At 39.2% G+C, this 20,762-nt stretch overlaps 1 protein-coding gene across 2 annotated transcripts in view; it reads right to left on the bottom strand.

Annotated features, from left to right (window-relative positions):
• The window catches only part of MYO3A (myosin IIIA), a 271,671-nt gene that overhangs the window by 112,036 nt on the left and 138,873 nt on the right, over nt 1-20,762 (bottom strand). For both annotated transcript variants that reach the window (XM_054436017.1, XM_054436018.1), the window contains exons 15-17: nt 15,250-15,452; nt 7,146-7,244; nt 6,943-7,057 (exon numbers count right to left, since the gene is read on the bottom strand). In XM_054436017.1, coding sequence (XP_054291992.1) covers nt 6,943-7,057; nt 7,146-7,244; nt 15,250-15,452 — 417 coding nt within the window. The remainder of the gene's footprint in view (nt 1-6,942; nt 7,058-7,145; nt 7,245-15,249; nt 15,453-20,762) is intronic.

Raw genomic sequence — 20,762 nt, 5'->3', positions numbered from 1 at the left:
AACTAATGAATGGGCAAATAACATGAAGTATACCCATAAATTGAAATATTACTTAACAATAAAAAAATGAACTACCGACTCTAAGATGGCCAAATAGGAACAGCTCCAGTCTATAGCTCACAGCATGAGCGACACAGAAGACGGGTGATTTCTGCACTTCCAGTTGAGGTACCAGGTTCATCTCACTGGGGCTTGTCAGACAGTGGGTTCAGCCCACAGAGTGTGAGCTGAAGCAGGGCAGGGCATTATCTCACTTGGGAAGCACAAGGGGTTGGGGAATTCCCTTCCAAGCCAAGGGAAGCTGTGACAGATGGTACCTGGAAAATTGGGACACTCTCACACTAATACTGTGCTTTTCCAATGGTCTTAGCAAACAGCACACAGGAGATAATATCCCGCGCCTGGTCCGGAGGGTCCCACGCCCACAGAGCCTCACTCACTGCCAGCACAGCAGTCTGAGATTGAACTGCAAGGCGGCAGCGAGGCTGGGGGAGGGGCGTCCACCATTGCTGAAGTTTGAGTAGGTAAACAAAACAGCCAGGAAGCTCGAAGTGGGTGGAGCCCACCGCAGCTCAAGGAGGCCTGCCTGCCTCTGTAGACTCCATCTCTGGGGGCAGGGCATAGCTGAACAAAAGGCAGCAGAAACTTCTGCAGGCTTAAACGTCCCTGTCTGACAGCTTTGAAGAGAGTAGTGGTTCTCCCAGCAGAGTCTGAGATCTGAGAATGGATAGACTACCTCCTAAAGTGGGTCCCTGACCCCTGAGTAGCCTAACTGGGAGACACCTCCCAGTAGGGGCTGACTGACACCTCATACAGCCAGGTGCCCCTCTGAGACGAAGCTTCCAGAGAAAGGATCAGGCAGCAATATTTGCCATTCTGCAATATTTGCAGTTCTGCAGCCAGCACTGGTGATACCCAGGCAAACAGGGTCTGAAGTGGACCTCCAGCAAACTCCAACAGATCTGCAGCTGAGGGTCCTGACTGATAGAAGGAAAGCTAACGAACAGAAAGGACATCCACACCAAAACCCCATCTGTACATCACCATCATTAAAGACCAAAGGTACATAAAACCACAAAGATGGGGAGAAACCAGAACAGAAAAGCTGAAAATTCTAAAAATCAGAGTGCCTCTTCTCCTCCAAAGGAACACAGCTCCTCACCAGCAATGGAACAAAGCTGGACGGAGAATGACTTTGACAAATTGAGAGAAGAAGGCTTCAGACAATCGGTAATAACAGACTTCTCCGAGCTAAAGGAGGATGTTCGAACTGCAAAGAAGCTAAAAACCTTGAAAAAAGATTAGACGAATGGCTAACTAGAATAAACAGCATAGAGAAGACCTTAAACGACCTGATGGAGCTGAAAACCACGGCACGAGAACTTCATGACACGTGCACAAGCTTCAGTAGCTGATTAATCAAGTGGAAGAAAGAGTATCAGTGATTGAAGATGAAATTAATGAAATGAAGCGAGAAGAGAAGTTTAGAGAAAAAAGAGTAAAAAGAAATGAACAAAGCCTCCAAGAAATATGGGACAATGTGAAAAGACCAAATCTACGTCTGATTGGTGTACCTGAAAGTGACGGGGAGAATGGAACCAAGTTGGAAAACACTCTGCAGGATATTATCCAGGAGAACTTCCCCAATCTAGCAAGGCAGGCCAACATTCAAATTCAGGAAATACAGAGAATGCCACAAAGATACTCCTCAAGAAGAGCAACTCCAAGACACATAATTGTCAGATTCACCAAGGTTGAAATGAAGGAAAAAATATTAAGGGCAGCCAGAGAGAAAGGTCAGTTTACCCACAAAGGGAAGCCCATCAGACTAACAGCTGATCTCCAGGCAGAAACTCTACAAGCCAGAAAAGAGTGGGGGCCAATATTCAACATTCTTAAAGAAAAGAATTTTCAACCCAGAATTTCATATCCAGCCAAACTAAGCTTCATAAGTGAAGGAGAAATAAAATCCTTTACAGACAAGCAAATGCTGAGAGATTTTGTTACCACCAGGCCTGCCTTACAAGAGCTCCTGAAGGAAGCACTAAACATGGAAAGGAACAATCGGTACCAGCCACTGCAAAAACATGCCAAATTATAAAGACCATCGAGGCTAGGAAGAAACTGCATCAACCAACGAGCAAAATAACCAGCTAACATCGTAATGACAGGATCAAATTCACACATAACAATATTAACCTTAAATGTAAATGGGCTAAATGCTCCAATTAAAAGACACAGACTGGCAAATTGGATAAAGAGTCAAGACCCATCAGTGTGCTGTATTCAGGAGACCCATCTCACATGCACATAGGCTCAAAATAAGGGGTTGGGGGAAGATTTACCAAGCAAATGGAAAACAAAATAAAGCAGGGGTTGCAATCCGAGTCTCTGATAAAACAGACTTTAAACCAACAAAGATCAAAAGAGACAAGGCCATTACATAATGGTAAAGGAATCAATTCAATAAGAAGAGCTAACTGTCCTAAATATATATGCACCCAATACAGGAGCACCCAGATTCATAAAGCAAGTCTTTAGAGACCTACAAAGAGACTTAGACTCCCACACAATAATAATGGGAGACTTTAACACCCCACTGTCAATATTAGACAGATCAATGAGACAGAAAGTTAAAAAGGATATCCAGGAATTGAATTCAGCTCTGCACCAAGCAGACCTAATAGACATCTACAGAACTCTCCACCCCAAATCAACAGAATATACATTCTTCTCAGCACCACATCGCACTTATTCCAAAATCAACCACATAGTTGTAAGTAAAGCACTCCTTAGGAAATGTAAAAGAACAGAAATTATAACAAACTCTCTCTCAGACCACAGTGCAATCATACTAGAACTCAGGATTAAGAAACTCACCCAAAACTGCTCAACTACATGGAAACTGAACAATATGCTCCTGAATGACTACTGGGTATGTAATGAAATGAAGGCAGAAATAAAGATGTTCTTTGAAACCAGTGAGAACAAAGACAAAACATACCAGAATCTCTGGGACACACTTAAAGCAGTGTGTAGTGGGAAATTTATAGCACTACATGCCCACAAGAGAAAGCAGGAAAGGTCTAAAATTGACACCCTAACTCACAATTAAAAGAACTAGAGAAGCAAGAGCAAACACATTCAAAAGCTAGTAGAAGACAAGAAATAACTAAGATCAGAGCAGAACTGAAGGAGATAGAGACACAAAAAACCTTTCAAAAATCAATTAATCTAGGAGCTGGCTTTTTGAAAAGATCAACAAAATTGATAGACTGCTAGCAACACTAATGAAGAAAAGAGAGAAGAATCAAATAGACGCAATAAAAATGATAAAGGGGATATCACCATCAATCCCACAGAAATACAAACTACCATCAGAGATAACTATAAACACTTCTACACAAATAAACTAGAAAATCTAGAAGAAATGGATAAATTCCTCCACACATACACCCTCCCAAGACTAAACCAGGAAGAAGTTGAATCCCTGAATAGGCCTCTAACAGTCTCTGAAATTGAGGCAATAATTAATAGCTTACCAACCAAAAAAAGTACAGGACCAGATGGATTCACAGCCGAATTCACCAGAGGTACAAAGAGAAACTGGTACTGTTCCTTCTGAAACTATTCCAATCAACAGAAAAAGAGAGAATCCTCCCTAACTCATTTTATGAGGCCAGCATCAGCTTGAAACCAAAGCCTGGGAGAGATACAACAAAAAAAGAGAATTTTAGACCAATATCCCTGATGAACATCGATGTGAAAATTCTCAATAAAATACTGGCAAACTGAATCCAGCAGCACATCAAAAACCGTATCAACCACAATCAAGTTGGCTTCATCCCTGGGATGCAAGGCTGGTTCAACATATGCAAATCAATATATGTAATCCATCATGTAAACAGAACTAAAGACAAAAACCACATGATTATCTCAACAGATGCAGAAAAGGCCTTCGAAAAAATTCAAGAGCACTTCAGGCTAAAAACTCTCAATAAACTAGGTACTGATGGGACGTATCTCAAAATAATAACAGCTATTTATGACAAACTTACAGCCAATATCATACTGAATGGCCAATAACTGGAAGCAATCCCTTTAAAAACTGGCACAAGACAGGGATGCCATCTCTCACCACTCCTATTCAACATAGTGTTGGAAGTTCAGGCCAGGGCAATCAGGCAGGAGAAAGAAATAAAAGGTATTCAATTAGGAAAAGAGGAAGTCAAATTATCTCTGTTTGCAGATTACATGACTGTATATTTAGAAAACCCCATCAGCTCAGCCCAAAATCTCCTTAAGCTGATAAGCAGCTTCTGCAAAGTCTCAGGATACAAAATCAATGTGCAAAAATCACAAGCATTCCTATACACCAATAACAGACAAACAGAGAGCCAAATCATGAGTGAACTCCCATTCACAATTGCTTCAAAGAGAATAAAATACCTAGGAATCCAACTTACAAGGGACGTGAAGGACCTCTTCAAGGAGAAATACAAACCACTGCTCAACGAAATAAAAGATGACACAAATAAATGGAAGAATATTCCATGCTCGTGGATAGGAGGAATCAATATTGTGAAAATAGCCATACTGCTCAAGGTAATTTATAGATTCAATGCCATCCCCATCAAGCTACCAATGACTTTCTTCACAGAATTGGAAAAAACTACTTTAAAGTTCATATGGAACCAAAAAAGAGCCCACATTGCCAAGACAATTCTAAGCCAAAAGAACAAAGCTGGAGGCATCACGCTACCTGACTTCAAACTATACTACAAGGCTACAGTAACCAAAACAGCATGGTACTGGTACCAACACAGAGATTTAGACCAATGGAACAGAACAGAGCCCTCAGAAATAATACCACACCTCTACAATCATCTGATCTTTGACAAACCTGACAAAAACAAGAAACGGGGAAAGGATTCCCTATTTAATAAATGGTGCTGGGAAAACTGGCTAGCCATATGTAGAAAGCTGAAACTGGATCCCTTCCTTATACCTTATACAAAAATTAATTCAAGATGGATTAAAGACTTAAATGTTAGACCTAAAACCATAAAAACCTTTGAAGAAAACCTAGGAAATACCATTCAGGACATAGGCATGGGCAAAGAATTCATGACTAAAACACCAAAAGCAATGGCAACGAAAGCCAAAATTGACAAATGGGATCTAATTAAACTAAAGAGCTTCTGCACAGCAAAAGAAACTACCATCAGAGTGAACAGGCAACCTACAGAATGGGAGGAAATTTTTACAATCTACCCATCTGACAAAGGGCTTATATCCAGAATCTACAAATAGCTTAAACAAATCAAATTTACAAGAAAAAATCAAAGAACCCCATCAAAAAGTGGGTGAAGGATATGAACAGACAATTCTCAAAAGAAGACATTTATGCAGCCAACAGACACATGAAAAAATGCTCACCATCACTGGCCATCAGAGAAATGCAAATCGAAACCACAATCAGATACCATCTCACACCAGTTAGAATGATGATCATTAAAAAGTCAGGAAACAAGTGCTGGAGAGGATGTGGAGAAATAGGAACACTTTTACACTGTTGGTGGGACTGTAAACTAGTTCAACCATTGTGGAAGACAGTGTGGTGATTCCTCAAGGATCTAGAACTAGAAATACCATTTGACCCAGCAATCCCATTACTGGGTATATACCCAAAGGATTATAAATCATGCTGCTATAAAGACACATGCACTCATATGTTTACTGCGGCACTATTCACAATAGCAAAGACTTGCAACCAACCCAACTGTCCATCAACGATAGACTGGATTAAGAAAATGTGGCACATATACACCATGGAATATTATGCAGCCATAAAAAAGGATGAGTTCATGTCCTTTGTCGGTACATGGATGAAGCTGGAAACCATCATTCTCAGCAAACTATCGCAAGGACAGAAAACCAAACACCGCATGTTCTCACTCATAGGTGGGAATTGAACAATGAGAACACTTGGACACAGGAAGGGTAACATCACACACTGGGGCCTGTCATGGGGTGGGGGGAGGCAGGAGGGATAGCATTAGGAGATATACCCAATGTAAATGATGAGTTAATGGGTGCAGCACACCAACGTGGCACATGTATACATAGATAACAAACCTGCACGTTGTGCACATGCACCCTAGAACTTAAAGTATAATTAAAATAAATAAATAAATAAAACGTTTAAGAACTTTTTTTTAAAAAAAGAAGTACTGATACATGCTACAAAAATGGATGAACCTTGCAAACATGCTAAGTGAGAGAAACCTGTCACAACAGATCACATATTATATGATCCCACGTATGTAAAGTGTCCAGAAAAAGCAGATTTATAGTGATAGAAAGTAGGGATGAAGTCAGAATTGCATCAGAAATATGCTAATTGCTACCATATTTCTTTTTGGGATGAAAAATTTATAATATGAAAATATTATAAAAATGATTATTGTCATGAATACATATCTCTATGAATATACTAAAGGTCACGGAAATATACACTTTAAATAGATGAATTGTATGGAAATTATATCTTAATAAAGTTGTTATTAAAAAGATTGCACTAAAAAGAACATGCAATTGATGCATTTATGTAAAATTATATATATATATATTTATATATATTATATATTTCCCATATATGTATATGGGAAATGTAAATATAAGTAAAATAAAAGATTAAGAAAGAAACTAAATTCAATTATATCTCAAGGCCACTATTTCTTCACTTACAAAGTAAATATTATATCTCCAGTTATTTCATAAAGCTGTTTCAATCTATGTAAAGCACTTACGCTGGTATATATTAATCACTCAATAAATGCTCTTAACATTAGTGATGATAAAAAGATACTTTCTTTTTTTCATTATTATTATACTTTAAGTTTTACTTTCTAAAGAGGTTCAAGAGTCTTTTATACTTACCTCCATTGTAAAACCTATGACTTTGAAACATTGCTCAATTAATTCATACTGGGATTTATAGAAACTATTATTCATGATGTCTTGCACTGTTCTGAGGTGGTCATTTTGTAGGTACCTGAAAAAAATATAAAAGGAAGGATAAAAGTCTAAAATTAAGTGAAAAGTGAAAGTATTATTGATGAAAGTATAACCTGGTAGATTACCTGGGAGGCTTATTTTCAGGCAGTTTGTAATGGGCTAGTTTCTTCTTTTCAGCCAAACCAGCATAAATGTAGTAAAAAATATGAAAATTTTTTTCTCCACTGGAAAAAAAGATATTTTCAGTACGGTAGTTGGTAAGAATATTTACTGTTCAAGTTACTTGAAAATATAATTATTTGAACAATGACTGTGAGTGCCGATATGGGCTTTTCTGAATACTGCATTTTGGCTTTCTGTGGTCATTATTGCTGTCATTATTTTCAACAACCACTGTCATTAAATTCCAGAAATTATCTTAATCACTTCATAGGAATCATTCAGTATACATTTGTGAGTGACTTCCAGGCACTGTTCCAGGCGCTGCGGATATAGCAGGAGCAAAACTGTCAAAAATCCCTAACTTCTTGGAGTTTACATGCTAGTGGAGCAGACAGAAAAAGAATAATGTATACAGCCATGGCAATGGTTATAAGTTCTATATTATCTCATTAACCCACCATAAGCCCCTGAGGTGGTCATGTGTTTCCTATTTTATGTAGAAGGAAACTGAAGATTACAGCTGCCAATCTCCCCCAAAGCCACAGAGTTGATGATTAATATGGATTTGAATCAGGTCTATTTGATTCCAAAGCCCATGCCTTTAACCACCTTTTAATATTGTCTTTCTGAGGCTCAGTTTTCTCACTTGTATGAGGAATCTCTTTCTTATAAGTCTCAAATCCCATGATTCTGCAGTTCTAAGTAGTATAAATAGCATTTTCCAGATGCTGCAATAATGCCATTAAGGGAATATGAATTACAACAAGGTAAGTTTCCACTTCAGGATGTTCCACAACATAATTTCTTGGACCTTAGAGTCCCCTCTCCTCCTTCCCCATGTCTTCCTTCTGCTCTAGTGGGCTCCAGGGAAAGATCACTTTCAGGCTCTCTGCTGAAACAGCAGAGGATGAACCTCCTGCTCTATAGCTTCCCCATCTCTACTGCCCTGCTTTACTTCCACTCTTGATGAGCCTAGTGGTCAGCTGGGACACCCTGGGGTTTGCATCTCTCTGTGGCATTCCCCTTCTCATCCTCCCACTAGATCCTCCTCCTGTTTTAGGATGGTCCTCAATCTTCACTTGACTGTTCACTCCATTATCACCAGGCTCACAGGCTGGGGTTGGGGCAGGGTAGGATTCTTTTTACAGTGGTTGAATTAATTATAATGTCTCAACCAGAAGGCCTTGCTGTCTTCACCTTTTTCTACTGTTACTTCTCTTTCCATTGGTATAAAACTCTCATCCCACCACAAAGCTTTGGATGTCACCATAGGGGTTGGGGCAAGAGACACTAAATTGTTGTGGATACTCCCCTTCCTGCCACTCTTGGCAGTGGCCTGAACTGTGCTCTGGGTCCTCAACTCATCACACCCAAACTTCAGGAGCAGCTTGCATCCCCTCTCGCCCTGCTCCTTTCCTTCACCTCCTCCACAGCCTTTATCAGCAAACTTAGGGGGACAATGAAATACTTTCAGAAAAGGAATTATTATTATTAAGCTTATTTTTAGTAGAACAGAGGAGCCTTTGAATTCTTTTCCATATGAAGTACATGGAACAGAAAAAAGCCCACCATGATATGCATAATTACACACAAATTATTTTACTTAAAAGGTAAGAAAGGACTTAAAAACATTCCAGGGTCTTCTCCCCCTGTATATTATGCAGTATAATCTCAGTGTAGATGGAAATTTACTGTTGCTCTCTTTAGAAATTATTCATTCTTGCCAGGCACGGTGGCTCATGCCTGGAATCCCAGCACTTTGGGAGGCCGAGGCCGGCGGATCACGAGGTCAGGAGATCAAGACCATCCTGGCTAACACGGTGAAACCCTGTCTCTACTAAAAATACAAAAAATTAGCCTAGTGTGGCGGTGGGTGCCTGTAGTCCCAGCTGCTGGGGAGGCTGAGGCAGGAGAATGGCGTGAACCCGGGAGGCGGAGCTTGCAGTGAGCCGAAATCATGCCACTGCACTCCAGCCTGGGCAACAGAGTGAGACTCCATCTCAAAAAAAAAAAAAGAAAGAAATTATTCATTCTTTCAGCATGTAGAAGTTTTCCTCAGAATCAACAGTAACTCAAATATATCCATATGTATTTACTCTTCCAATAATGCAGTGGAGTTTTAGAACAACTGTGGCTTTATTTTATAATCTCTAGTTTTGATCCAAGGTTCTGCCAAAAGCCATTACAAGAATAATTTTTTACAGAAGCTCAATAAGGACTCCAACACATCAGTCATGTAGGTTTAAAATAACATTAAAGGTTTGATACTTGTGACACACTAATAACTATTGAAGGTACTCTGTTTGGTCTTTCTTGAAAGTTAACAAATTGAAATACTTAATATGAAAGGGTAGAGTTTGATAAGGTGAATAATGCAGATCTCTGTTCTTCCTTGTTAGTATTTCAAAAGGAAGGAAGACATTTTCCAAAGAGAAAAGTAACAATGCTATTGGTTAGTATGCATTCTGCACTGAAACTCTCCCCTGAGTGAACGGAGAGTCGGGGGGTCTTATATAACTAGAGAAGGATAGTTCCATTCCAAAAGAAAGGGGCTATGGGAAAAGAAACAGATTTGAGATGTGTATTCAGTTGAATTTGAGATGGTAGCAGGATACGTAGGTAGATGGAAATTTTTAAAAAATGTAAACGTTTTTCAGTTTTAAGAGAGGGGGAGAGGTGTGTCTTTGGGTGCCAATCATGTAGAGCTCTCTGTTGAGGCCATAATGTCAGAAGAATTTGTGAAGTGAGAGAGTGTAGAGAAAAAAAGAGAAAAGCTGCAGGGACAAATCTTTGGTAAATATACAGTGTGAGACTGGATGGATGAATCTAAAACAGAATAAAAATTCAGGGAGGTAGGAGAGGAATCAGGAGAATCTAGTCATGGGGCAAAGAAAAGTGAAGGTTTCAAGAAAAGGGGTGGTCCAGAGGCTGGGTCCCTTCCTTCAGAACCCATCCTATTCTGTTACTTGTTGCCGTCACCAGTGATAATGCAAGAAACACCAACATTGCGTATGAGTGAAGTTAGAACAAAACTGAAAGTTTCCTTTAGTTCTTGTCTTTTCTCACCAGAGAATAATAAAAACTTCTCTACGACTGGCACAGCATATAATTGTTTGCTTTCTTCTAATGAAGCACACTGATTGTGCACTTCACTAATGTACAATGTATCAGTTAAGTGCTAACAATGTGATTGTTAACATTAATACAGTGCAATTGTGAACGTTAACACTGTACTACATTGTTCATAATGTACACTAATTGTACATTGTATCAATTAAGTGTTAACAATCATGATTACATTTGTATCAGTTAAGTGTTAACATTTGTGATTGTTAACAATGTACATTAGTTGTACATTGTATCCGTTAAGTGTTAAAATTAGACACACAATATTAAAGGATTTCTCTTCATCAGTTTAGATTTATTGAGAATTATAATTTGAAAAGACCTGGAGATACTATTGGGAATATACTGCCTTCAGCGGACAATCAGAAAGTTAAAGAAACAGGAAACGAACACACCTCCAAAGCTTACCCGGGGTCCCTAACCATATCAAGCTGTGCTTAAGAACACAGAGCACTACAGTATCCCACACTTGCTAATGTTTCCAGGGGTTCCCAGGTCAGGACCGCCTGGTGACAGACATAGGGTCGTGCAAGTTACCAAATATCATTTCTCTGATTGTGGCCTCATTCCTACTTGTGGATCTTCTAACACTTCTTCAGAGTGAGTTCTACTCAGCTGCTTGCAGGAAGGCCCTCAGAGCTGTCTCATATGTGTGTTCACCTGCTTTGCACCCTGGGGATTACCTGTGCAGCCAAGGCCTCTGACAGCCTCAAACGGTGGCAAAGTACTCACAAGGGTATAGTTTAACTCACCTGTGAAACCTTTGAATCTTCAACGAAGTGGCCAACAATCAGACTTAGAAAACTAATAATGAAGGTTTGCATTTTTTTTTTTTTTTTTTTTTTGAGATGGAGTCTCACTGTCGCCCAGGCTGGAGTGCAGTGGCGCGATCTTGGCTCACTGCAAGCTCCGCCTCCCAGGTTCACGCCATTCTCCTGTCTCAGCCTCTGGAGTAGCTGGGTCTACAGGCGCCTGCCACCACACCCAGCTAATTTTTTGTATTGTTAGTAGAGACGGGGTTTCACCGTGTAGCCAGGATGGTCTTGATCTCCTGACCTCATGATCTGCCCGCCTCAGCCTCCCAAAGTGCTGGGATTACAGGCGTGAGCCACCGCACCTGGCCGAAGCTTTGCATTCTTAAGGCACTACAAGGTATTCACAAAGCAACACTTTTAATTTTTCCTTTTTAATCACAGCTCCCTCCTTGTAAACTCTCTCCTCCTGGATATGCAGTCTCCTCAGGCCCCTCCTCTTGCCACCTACCTGCTCAATCTTAGCAGATGAACTCATTTCCTACTTTCATGAGAGACTAGAAACCAATGAGTGATCAGCACGTTTTATATCATACTGTGAGCTGTGTTACCACAGGAATCCTGCCTTACTTGGCTTTATGTCTCCTGTGCCTAGCACACAGTCGGCACTCAATAAATATGTGTCAAATAGACGGATGGCTGGATGGATGGCTGGATGGATGGATGGATGAATGGTGGGTTTGGGAGTCAGACAGAAGGACGAGGCTTCAAACTCCAACTTAGTCATTGCCAGCTTTTTGACATTAAGCAACTTATTAAAATTCTCTTAGTTTCTCACTTGTAAAAGAGAAAATGACATCCTGTCACATGACTGGAAGAATTAAAAGAGATAATGGCTGTAAGGTGCTTAGTGCAGTGCCTGACATAGAGTAATTGCTCCATAAATACATTTCTCTTTCTCCACAATGGACAGCACTATGTCTGCCACTTATTTATGTCTCCTATAGAGTCCTGTTAAGTGCTGGGGACATGAGAGAAATGCAATCAATGCTTGCTGAACTAAACTGTAGTAACAGGAGGAAACTGCAGTGGAAATAGCTATAATTTGTATTTATGAGAATTATCTAGCATTGCCTTCAACAGGTTCATTTTATTCTTGAAATTAAGTAGCCTCTTTTAAAATTTTCTCCTTGAAAACTATCTATGTTTAGAAAAGGATTTAAGTCACAAGTTATAAGATAGTACCATCATCATTAGAAAGGTAATCTAAAAAAAATGTGGTCAGAGATTGAGCTGGGATGACATCGTCATAGGCAAAAAGCAAAGAAAACAACAAAATGTCTTAAAGGATGAGTTCATTAAAAAAAGACACTCGTCTGCTCTGATTCTTCCCTGCTCCTCAAATCATTCTACACTCTTCTTTGTCTTGCTCTGGGACCCCAAAGGCCAATCCCTACAGCCTGCAATCCCTGGGCTCCCTTGCTCTCTGGCTTCCATATGGGTTCAGCCAATAGGAAGCACAGGCAGGAAACAGGCGGAGGGAGGAGAGAGAGGCTGGCATGTTATCCCCTTGCTCTCTCCCTGACCGGCTGCATCCCATTAGGGCCATAGCTCCAGACAGGCAGCCCCTGACCCACAGCTGCAGCTGGCACCAGGCACTTGTGCTGCCCCTCCCTCCGCCTGCAGACAGGAAGGCAGCCATGGCTCCTCACCCCTGTTAGTCCATGGGCTTCTCACCATTCATTCTTGGCTCTTCAATGCCCATGTGACCTCTGTAAACAGTTTTCTCAGTCAAAACCCTGAAGCTTGTTCTTTCTGTTCAGTACCCTGATTGATAACAGTGCAATTAAATTTATAATTTGTAAATGTACCTATTAAGAATTCTTCCATCAATCACATGTTTGATATTTTCATACTGATAGGTCACTCAAAGCTCCTCTGGAACTTAAAAATGCAATTAAATTAGGTGAAAGAAAAAACAGATACAAAAATGGAAAAAATGTTATAAATTAAAGACAGCTGTGCTCAAATTATAACTGAGTTATATTTCCACTTGATTGTGAATTTGGAATTTGGAATACTTTTCCCCAATAAGCAAAGTTGTAAAATTAGAATAGTTCCTTAGAGTGAAAAAAACTACTTAATTCATAGCATGCCTTAAATATAATCCTGACTGTGCTATTTCTTAGAATGCATCCTACAATATTTCAGTAAGCATTAAATGATACTATTTCTATGGTTACAAGCCCAGGGCCTCATTGTGTAACTCCAGAGGGTTCTGTTCATGTGCTCTTCTATATGAACTGAGTTTCTGCCCTCAACTCCATAGAATACACTGTGAATTATATCCCTTGACATTGTGCAACATGGTGGTGCCATCTACCAATTAGTTACTCTTAAGTAGTTCTTCCTGAAGGGCCTGAAGGAGAGGCTTACACAATTATGAGAGCAGAACAAATGGTTTCGAGAACTAGCTAAGTTTCCACATCTGCTAAGATCCCGAGGTCCTTCTAGTTATGGGCGGCAATGGCACTGACACACATGTCCACTGAGTTTTGGGCACTGGACACCTATCAATAAATAGTATCTGCCATTTATTGAACATCTTCAATATCCCAGGTACTGTGCTATATGTTATTTCTAATCAACTATTAACACTACTATTACTACTAATGGCTTAAACTTATGGGGTTCTTAATATATGCCATTCATTGTGCTATATACTAAATGTACCTTGTCTTAATTGATAGGTAGGTACTAAAGCTATTTCATTTTAAAGACGAAAAACAGAGGTGCAGAGAGGTTAAGTAAACTGTTTTAAATCATACATACAATGAATTACAGAGCCAAGATCCTGTAAGAATCTTTAAGGTTTAAATATCTTACCCAAAGTGGATTAAAATGGTGTGGTACCACAGTTGAAAGCCATATGTGTTTAATAATCATTCCTTCCTTCCATTTTTTTTTTTTTTTTTTTTTTTTTTTGAGATGGAGTCTCGCTCTGTCACCCCAGCTGGAGTGCAGTGGCGTGAGCTTGGTTCACCGCCAGCTCCACCTCCCAGGTTCACGCCATTCTCCTGCCTCAGCCTCCCGAGTAGCTGGGGCTACAAGCACCCACCACCACGCCCGACTAATTTTTTGTATTTTTAGTAGAGACGGGGTTTCACCATGTTAGCCAGGATGATCTCGATCTCCTGACCTCGTGATTCACCCACCTTGGCCTCCCAAAATGCTGGGATTACAGGTGTCAGCCACCACGCCCAGCCTCCTTCCATATTTTTAATTGAAGACCAAAGGGTAATTTTCCATATTGGGGCTAGTGCTCAGGAGCTGGACTCCAGGCAACTTCTATTCATGACTTACTCATGAATTGAATGACACCAAGCTTGAAGGAACTTACATTAAATAATAATGTACTAATATAAAACAAGAGCTTATTATGTTACTGTGAATTAACATGACATATTACTACAATAATGTAGAGTATGTTTAGCATAAAACATAAGAAAAATGAAAGATTCTAACTTGCCATGCTTTTAAACAAAATAATGTAACTACCAGCGCACAAATCCAATGTGTAACGATAGTTTCCTCATTAGAATAACAAAGATGTTTTGTGAGACAGGAGAGAAACTTTGTCATTAAGCTACAAACCCGCAAAAGGAATTCATTCAACTTAATATCAAAGCATTATGAAGCGTATTGATGGCTTAAATCAGCCAGCAATAAAAGGTCAATATGATAAAGCTCCTTCTTGAATCTTTTATTTGGTCCCTTGTATATAAACATAGGAAGAATAGAATTAATACAAAGGTCTATTTATATATGCTAGCATTTAAAACAGAAAAGGACTCAGTTATTTCTAATTAAATTTCACATTAATTTTGTATAGATAAATATATTCTGTGCTATGTCAGAATGGTCTGTAATTTACGCTGTTAGTACCTCTATGATGGGCTTAGGTTTTCTATCTGGCAGCATAAATTTTAGGTTATAAATTAATTCCTCTATTGGATGTAACATATATTTGAGAATAAGACAGTGCTGATGGATCTCTTCATTCTCAATAGTAAGTGCTTTGCATATAGTAAGTGATAAAATTTTATTGAATGAGAAAGACATTTTACTATTAAAGTATTATGTTTGCTTCTGCTTCCTCCAAAATAGGAGAGATTTGAAATAAACTTACACAGCTTGGTGGATAACTCGGGATTTCTCCAGGAGATATTCAGAAATCTGTGCTCCCACTACCGCTCCTGAAGAGGTGAATTTCATTTCTAAGTATTTTCCAAATCTGCTAGAATTGTCATTTATAATAGTGCAGGCATTGCCAAAGGCTTCTACCAAATTGTTCACTTGTAAAATCTTCTCTTGCAAGGTTCTGTTATTAGCCTAAATAGAAAATATTAAGATATTCTTAAAAACATAAAAAATTAATTTGGTATATAATGAAATGTCTCTTCTTTGGTAAGCAATTTATGTAGACATAAACATACAAAAGCATGTTCCTGATATATTGGCAGATGTTACATCCTGGTCTATTTTCCCCCTCCCATATGTGGATTCACTCGTTTTCTTAAAAAGGGACAAGGAGATATTCTACACTTTTCTATTCAAGCGCAGTTCTGTTCAGTGCCTGATTTACAAACATAATTTATAAACAGCCTAGGCACATTGAAGTACACCTGTCATTCTGTTACTCCTCCTCTACCTGCCTGGGCCCCCATCCAAATAGTCCCCAAAGCCAGAACCACTTTACTTGCTTCCACAGAAGCTGCTAACCCTGAAACTAAGAGAGGAAAGATAACTCATTAATTCAGAAGCAGAGAGAAGGGACTAATTGTGAAAACTGAGAACAGCTTGGAAGTATGAATGGGAGGAGTGGAAACCAGGTCAAGGTTAGCAGGCTTACATGGCTCTACCTCTATTCCTTCCCCATCTCTTATGCTCCTCTCCTCAAAGAAGTATGTTCCATTTTTCTTCTTTGCCATTTAGTTGAAATTCTACTGAGTAGAAATTTATTTGGGTTAATAGCCAATCACTTTTACAAAGGCATTCCAACCTCTGCCCCCAGAGGTTTAGGGAGGTATTAGTTATTCAAAACTTGGCAGAAGTTAGCTTAAGGAGATTATTTTCAGTGTAATACCCACCTTAATACTTTACCAAGATCAACTATGTTAGAGTTACTGCAAAGTTTCTATGTTGAGGGAGAGCAGTGGTAGCTATTTCTGGAATACAGGCTACGTTAGAATTTAAGTGGGTTGGAGGGGGCATTCACAATGAAGTTTTGAGGCTGTGTAAGAACTTTGGGTATCTTATAAAAGAGGCGATAAGGGGTGAGAGAAGAGTGTAGTAATTTGGGGGTTGTACTTGGCTCTTTAAAATGCTTTGGCCTGGCCTTGCATCCATGAAAAAGGTGAGATAACATCTTCATTGGCATATATTGAATAGCAGTGACCTGCTAAGTAAGATTTGGAAGACTGCATATTTCAAAGGTAAGCTCTATCCACCAAACACCTCGTTTTTGCATCTGGTAAATCCTTATCAAGGACATAAGTAAAAACAAGATAAGATGTAATAAGGGTAAGAATCTGAAAATATATATATACCTATCCCCAATTAACATTAATCTAAAACAAGACAAAGAGATTAGATTAAGAAGTTTGCTGACATCTACAGAACCACACTCACACACAATTAATTTATCATTGATGAGAACCTCTATCAGCCCGCAGATCAGGACAGAATAGCAAAGACCCGTGAGTAAATTCATTTAGGTGTTCAGCTCCTCTACACCAGGATAATATGCTATGCCTCACTGCCCCCTCACCTCACATTGAATCTTATCTCACTGTTGTTAAAACCTTTTAGAATGATACTTCTAGAAGTAAGGAGAGGGTGCCTCATGGGCAAGGGGGAGGAAAAGGCTGAGATGAGACAGCTGGGGTAGCGCCACCTTTTTTTTACGTCTCTCCTGGCTCTTCCACTCCCGAGAGGGTCACAAGTCAATTAGTTTTTGACAGGAAAATGGAATTCTTCCTACTCATCATTTTGAAAATGAAGTAGGAAGGACATCAAGATGGTTGGCCAGAAGCTCCTAGTGCTCTCCCTCTGACACGGTTTCGCTCTGTGTCCCCACCCAAACCTCATGTCAAATTGTAATCCTCATGTGTCAGGGGAGGGGACCTGGTGAGAGGTGATTCGATCATGGGGGCAGATTTCCCCCTCACTGTTCCTGTGATAACGACTGAGTTCTCATGAGACCTGATGGTTTAAAAGTGGCATTTCCCCCTTTGCTGCCTCTTTCTCTCTCCTGCTTTGCTGCACTTGCTTGCCCTTCACCTTCTGCCCACGATTGTAAGTTTTTTTGAGGTGTTCCCAGCCATGTGGAACTGTGAGTCAATTATACCTCTTTTCTTTATAAATTACCCAGTCTCAGGTAGTTCTTTATAGCGTGTGAGAATGGGCTAACACAGCTTCAAGCCCCCCCACCCGCAAATGAGTAAACAAGTACATTTAAACCAAAATAACTAAAGGAGCACACTGGAGAACAGCAAAAAAGCAGCCAGCAGAAATCCTGTAGAGCTCGGAAACCCAGAATGGCCATGTAGAGAAGGAAAAGAAACACCTTACCTTTACCACCTCATGCCCCAAGCAAGTGGGGATCAGCTCACAACCAGGAAGGAAGGACAGCTCCCTGCAAGGAAAAGGTAAGCAAGATACCCCAGCAACCTCTGTCACTACTGTGGACACTTGCAGTCATTGCGACTGGAGAACCCTGCAGTCTGCACAGGCTCTGAGCCTGGCTGAGGGAGTTCCCTTGCACCAGAGCTGAGGCAGCACCCTGCCCTCAGAGGGCCTCAGGCCTCCTGAACACTGAAGTAGTTGCTGCCACCACACATCACAGGTGAGGTGGCACCTTGCACCCTGGGCCTCCAAGCCTCTGGCACACCTAAGCAGGAGCACCTCCTAGCACCACAGATGATCAAATATGTGGAAATTCAACAAGGTACTCCTGAACAACCAATTGGTCAAAGAAGAAAGTAAAAGGGAAAGTAAAAAATACCTTGAGACAAACAACAAGGAAAACACAACATAACAAGCCTATGGAATTAGCAAAAGCAATTCTAAGAGAGAAGTTTTTAGCAATAAATTCCTACCTTAAAAAAGAAGAAAGCTCCAAAATAAATGGTCTAACATTAGGCCTCAAGGAACTAAAAAATAAAGAAAAAGCTAAAGCCAAAATTCGCAGAAGAAAGGAAAAAAAATCAAAATCTGAGCAAAAATAAATCAGAGAAAGAAAAAACTATAAAAAGAATCAATAAAACTACGAGTTTCGTTTTTGAAAAAAATAAGATTGACAAACCCTTAGCTAGTCTAAGAAAGTAAGAGATGACTAAGATAAGTAAAATAAAAAATGAAAGTAGAGAAATTACAACGATGTATCAGAAATAAAAAGGATCATAGGGACTATTATGAACAATTATCTACAAACAATTTGGGTAGCCTGGAAGTAGATAAATTCTTAGAAAAATACAACCTACCAAAATTGAGTCAGGAAGAATTAGAAAGCCTGAACAGACCAAAAACAAATAAAGAAATTGAAGAAGTAATCAAAACCTCCCAACAAAGAAAAGCCTAGGATAAGGTGGCTTCACAGCTGAATTCCACCAAACGTTTGAAGAAAATCAATACCAATACTTCTTAAACTCTTCTAAAAAGTAGAGCTAGGCCAGGCACAGTGTGGCTAATGTCTGTAATTCCAGCATTTTGAGAGGCCAAGGTGGGAGGACAGCTTGAAGCCAGGAGTTTGAGACCAGCCTGGGCAACAAAGTGAGACCTCATCTGTACAACAAATTATAAAATTAGCCAGGTGCAGTGGCACATGCCTGTAGTCCCAGCTACTTGGAAGGCTGAAGCAGGAGGGTCACTTGAGCCCAGGAGTTCAGACACTACAGTGAGCTGTGATTATGCCACTGTACTCCAGCCTGGGTGACAGAGTGAGACTCTGTCTCTAAGAAAAACAAATAAATAAATAATAAAAAAATAGAGCTAGAGGGAATACTTTCAACTACATTTTATGAGGCCAGCATTATGTTACTACCTAACCCAGATAACAGCATCACAAGAAAAGAAAACCACAGGCCAATTTCTCTGATGAACACTGATGCAAAAATCCTCAATAAAATATTAGCAAACCAAATCCAATAACACATTTAAAAGATTATACATCATGTCCAAGCAAAATCTATCCCTGGCATGCAAGTCTAGCTTAACATATGCAAATCAAACAATATGATTCAACATATTAACAGAATCAAAGATAAAAACCACATAATCATCTCAACTGATGCAGAAAAAGTATCTGACAAAGTCCAACACGGCTACTTTTTTTAATTTTAAAAGTGGAAGCTGTATTCAATTTTTCCTATGAGATTACAAAAAGAGAAGCATTTACTAAGGTATAACTCATAAGAGGCCTTTCTATAGCTATTTATCTTTCTATCGACAGAATGTCCCAGATTCTTACGAACTACCTAGAAATTGCTGGTGTTGCTGTGATTTCCATTAAGTAGCAGTATTCTGCAGGAAGAAAAAGGACATTTTGGAAGGAATGAAGTATTCTTTGGCATCACCATTTTCATTCCCAAAGAATACAGGAACTACCTACAATTACATACTCTTCTGCTTGTTACTGGTCTGTTCAGAGTATTTAATTCTTCCTCATTTAAGCTACGAGGGTTGTATTTTTCCAGGAATTTATTCATCTCTTCTAGGTTTTCTAGTTTATGTGTGTAAAGGTGCTCATAGTAGCCTTGAGTATTGTTAGATTAACAAACACTAGCCATTTTAGCCATTTTAATAGTTTTGTAATGGTGTTTTCTTGTGGTTTTAACTTGCATTCCCAAATGATACTGATGTTGAGCAACTTTTCATTTGTTTACGTACCATACATATCATCTTTGGTGAAGTGACTGTTCAAACATTATGTTTGTTTTTAAATTGTCATTTCATTTCTTATTCATTTTTATGAGTTTTTTTCATATACAAGTCCTTTATTAGTTGTGTGTCTTGCAAATATTTTCTCTGAGTCTGTGGGTCGTGTTTTCATTTTTGTAAGTGTCCTCAGAGAACAGACATTCTTAATTTTGACAAAATCAAATTTTTCCATTTATAAATTATGCATTTTGTGTTGAATCTAAGAACTCTTCACCTAACTCAACATCACAAAGAACTTTTCCTATGTTTTCTTGTAGAAATTTTATGGCTTTTGGTTTTATGTTTAGATCTATGATCCATTTTGAGTTAAAACTTTGTATAACATGTGAGTATAGATTGGTGTTCTTTTTTTTGTATGGGCCTATCCAATTATTTCAACACCATTTGTTGAAAAGACCACCTTTCTTAATTAACGAATTTTACAATGTTGTCAAAAATCAATAAACCATATATGAGTAGCCTTTCTATTTTGTTCAGTCATTCTGTATGCCATCCTTTCTTTAATGACACACTGTCTTGACTATTGCAGCTTTACAGCAAGCCTGGAAATAAGGTTGTATGAATCCTCCAACTTTGTTCTTTCTCAAGGTTGTTTGGTTATCCTAGTTCCTTTGCCCTTCAATATATATTTTTGAGTCACCTTGTCAATTCCTATCAAAAAAAAAGTCCTGTTTGGATTTTTATTGTAATTGCATTATATCT

The sequence above is a fragment of the Pongo pygmaeus genome, chromosome 8, assembly GCF_028885625.2.
Source record: "Pongo pygmaeus isolate AG05252 chromosome 8, NHGRI_mPonPyg2-v2.0_pri, whole genome shotgun sequence".
In the NCBI taxonomy this organism is placed as follows: domain Eukaryota; kingdom Metazoa; phylum Chordata; class Mammalia; order Primates; family Hominidae; genus Pongo; species Pongo pygmaeus.
The sequence above is the reverse complement of the archived record's forward strand: the minus strand, read 5'-3'. Positions and strand labels throughout refer to the sequence as shown.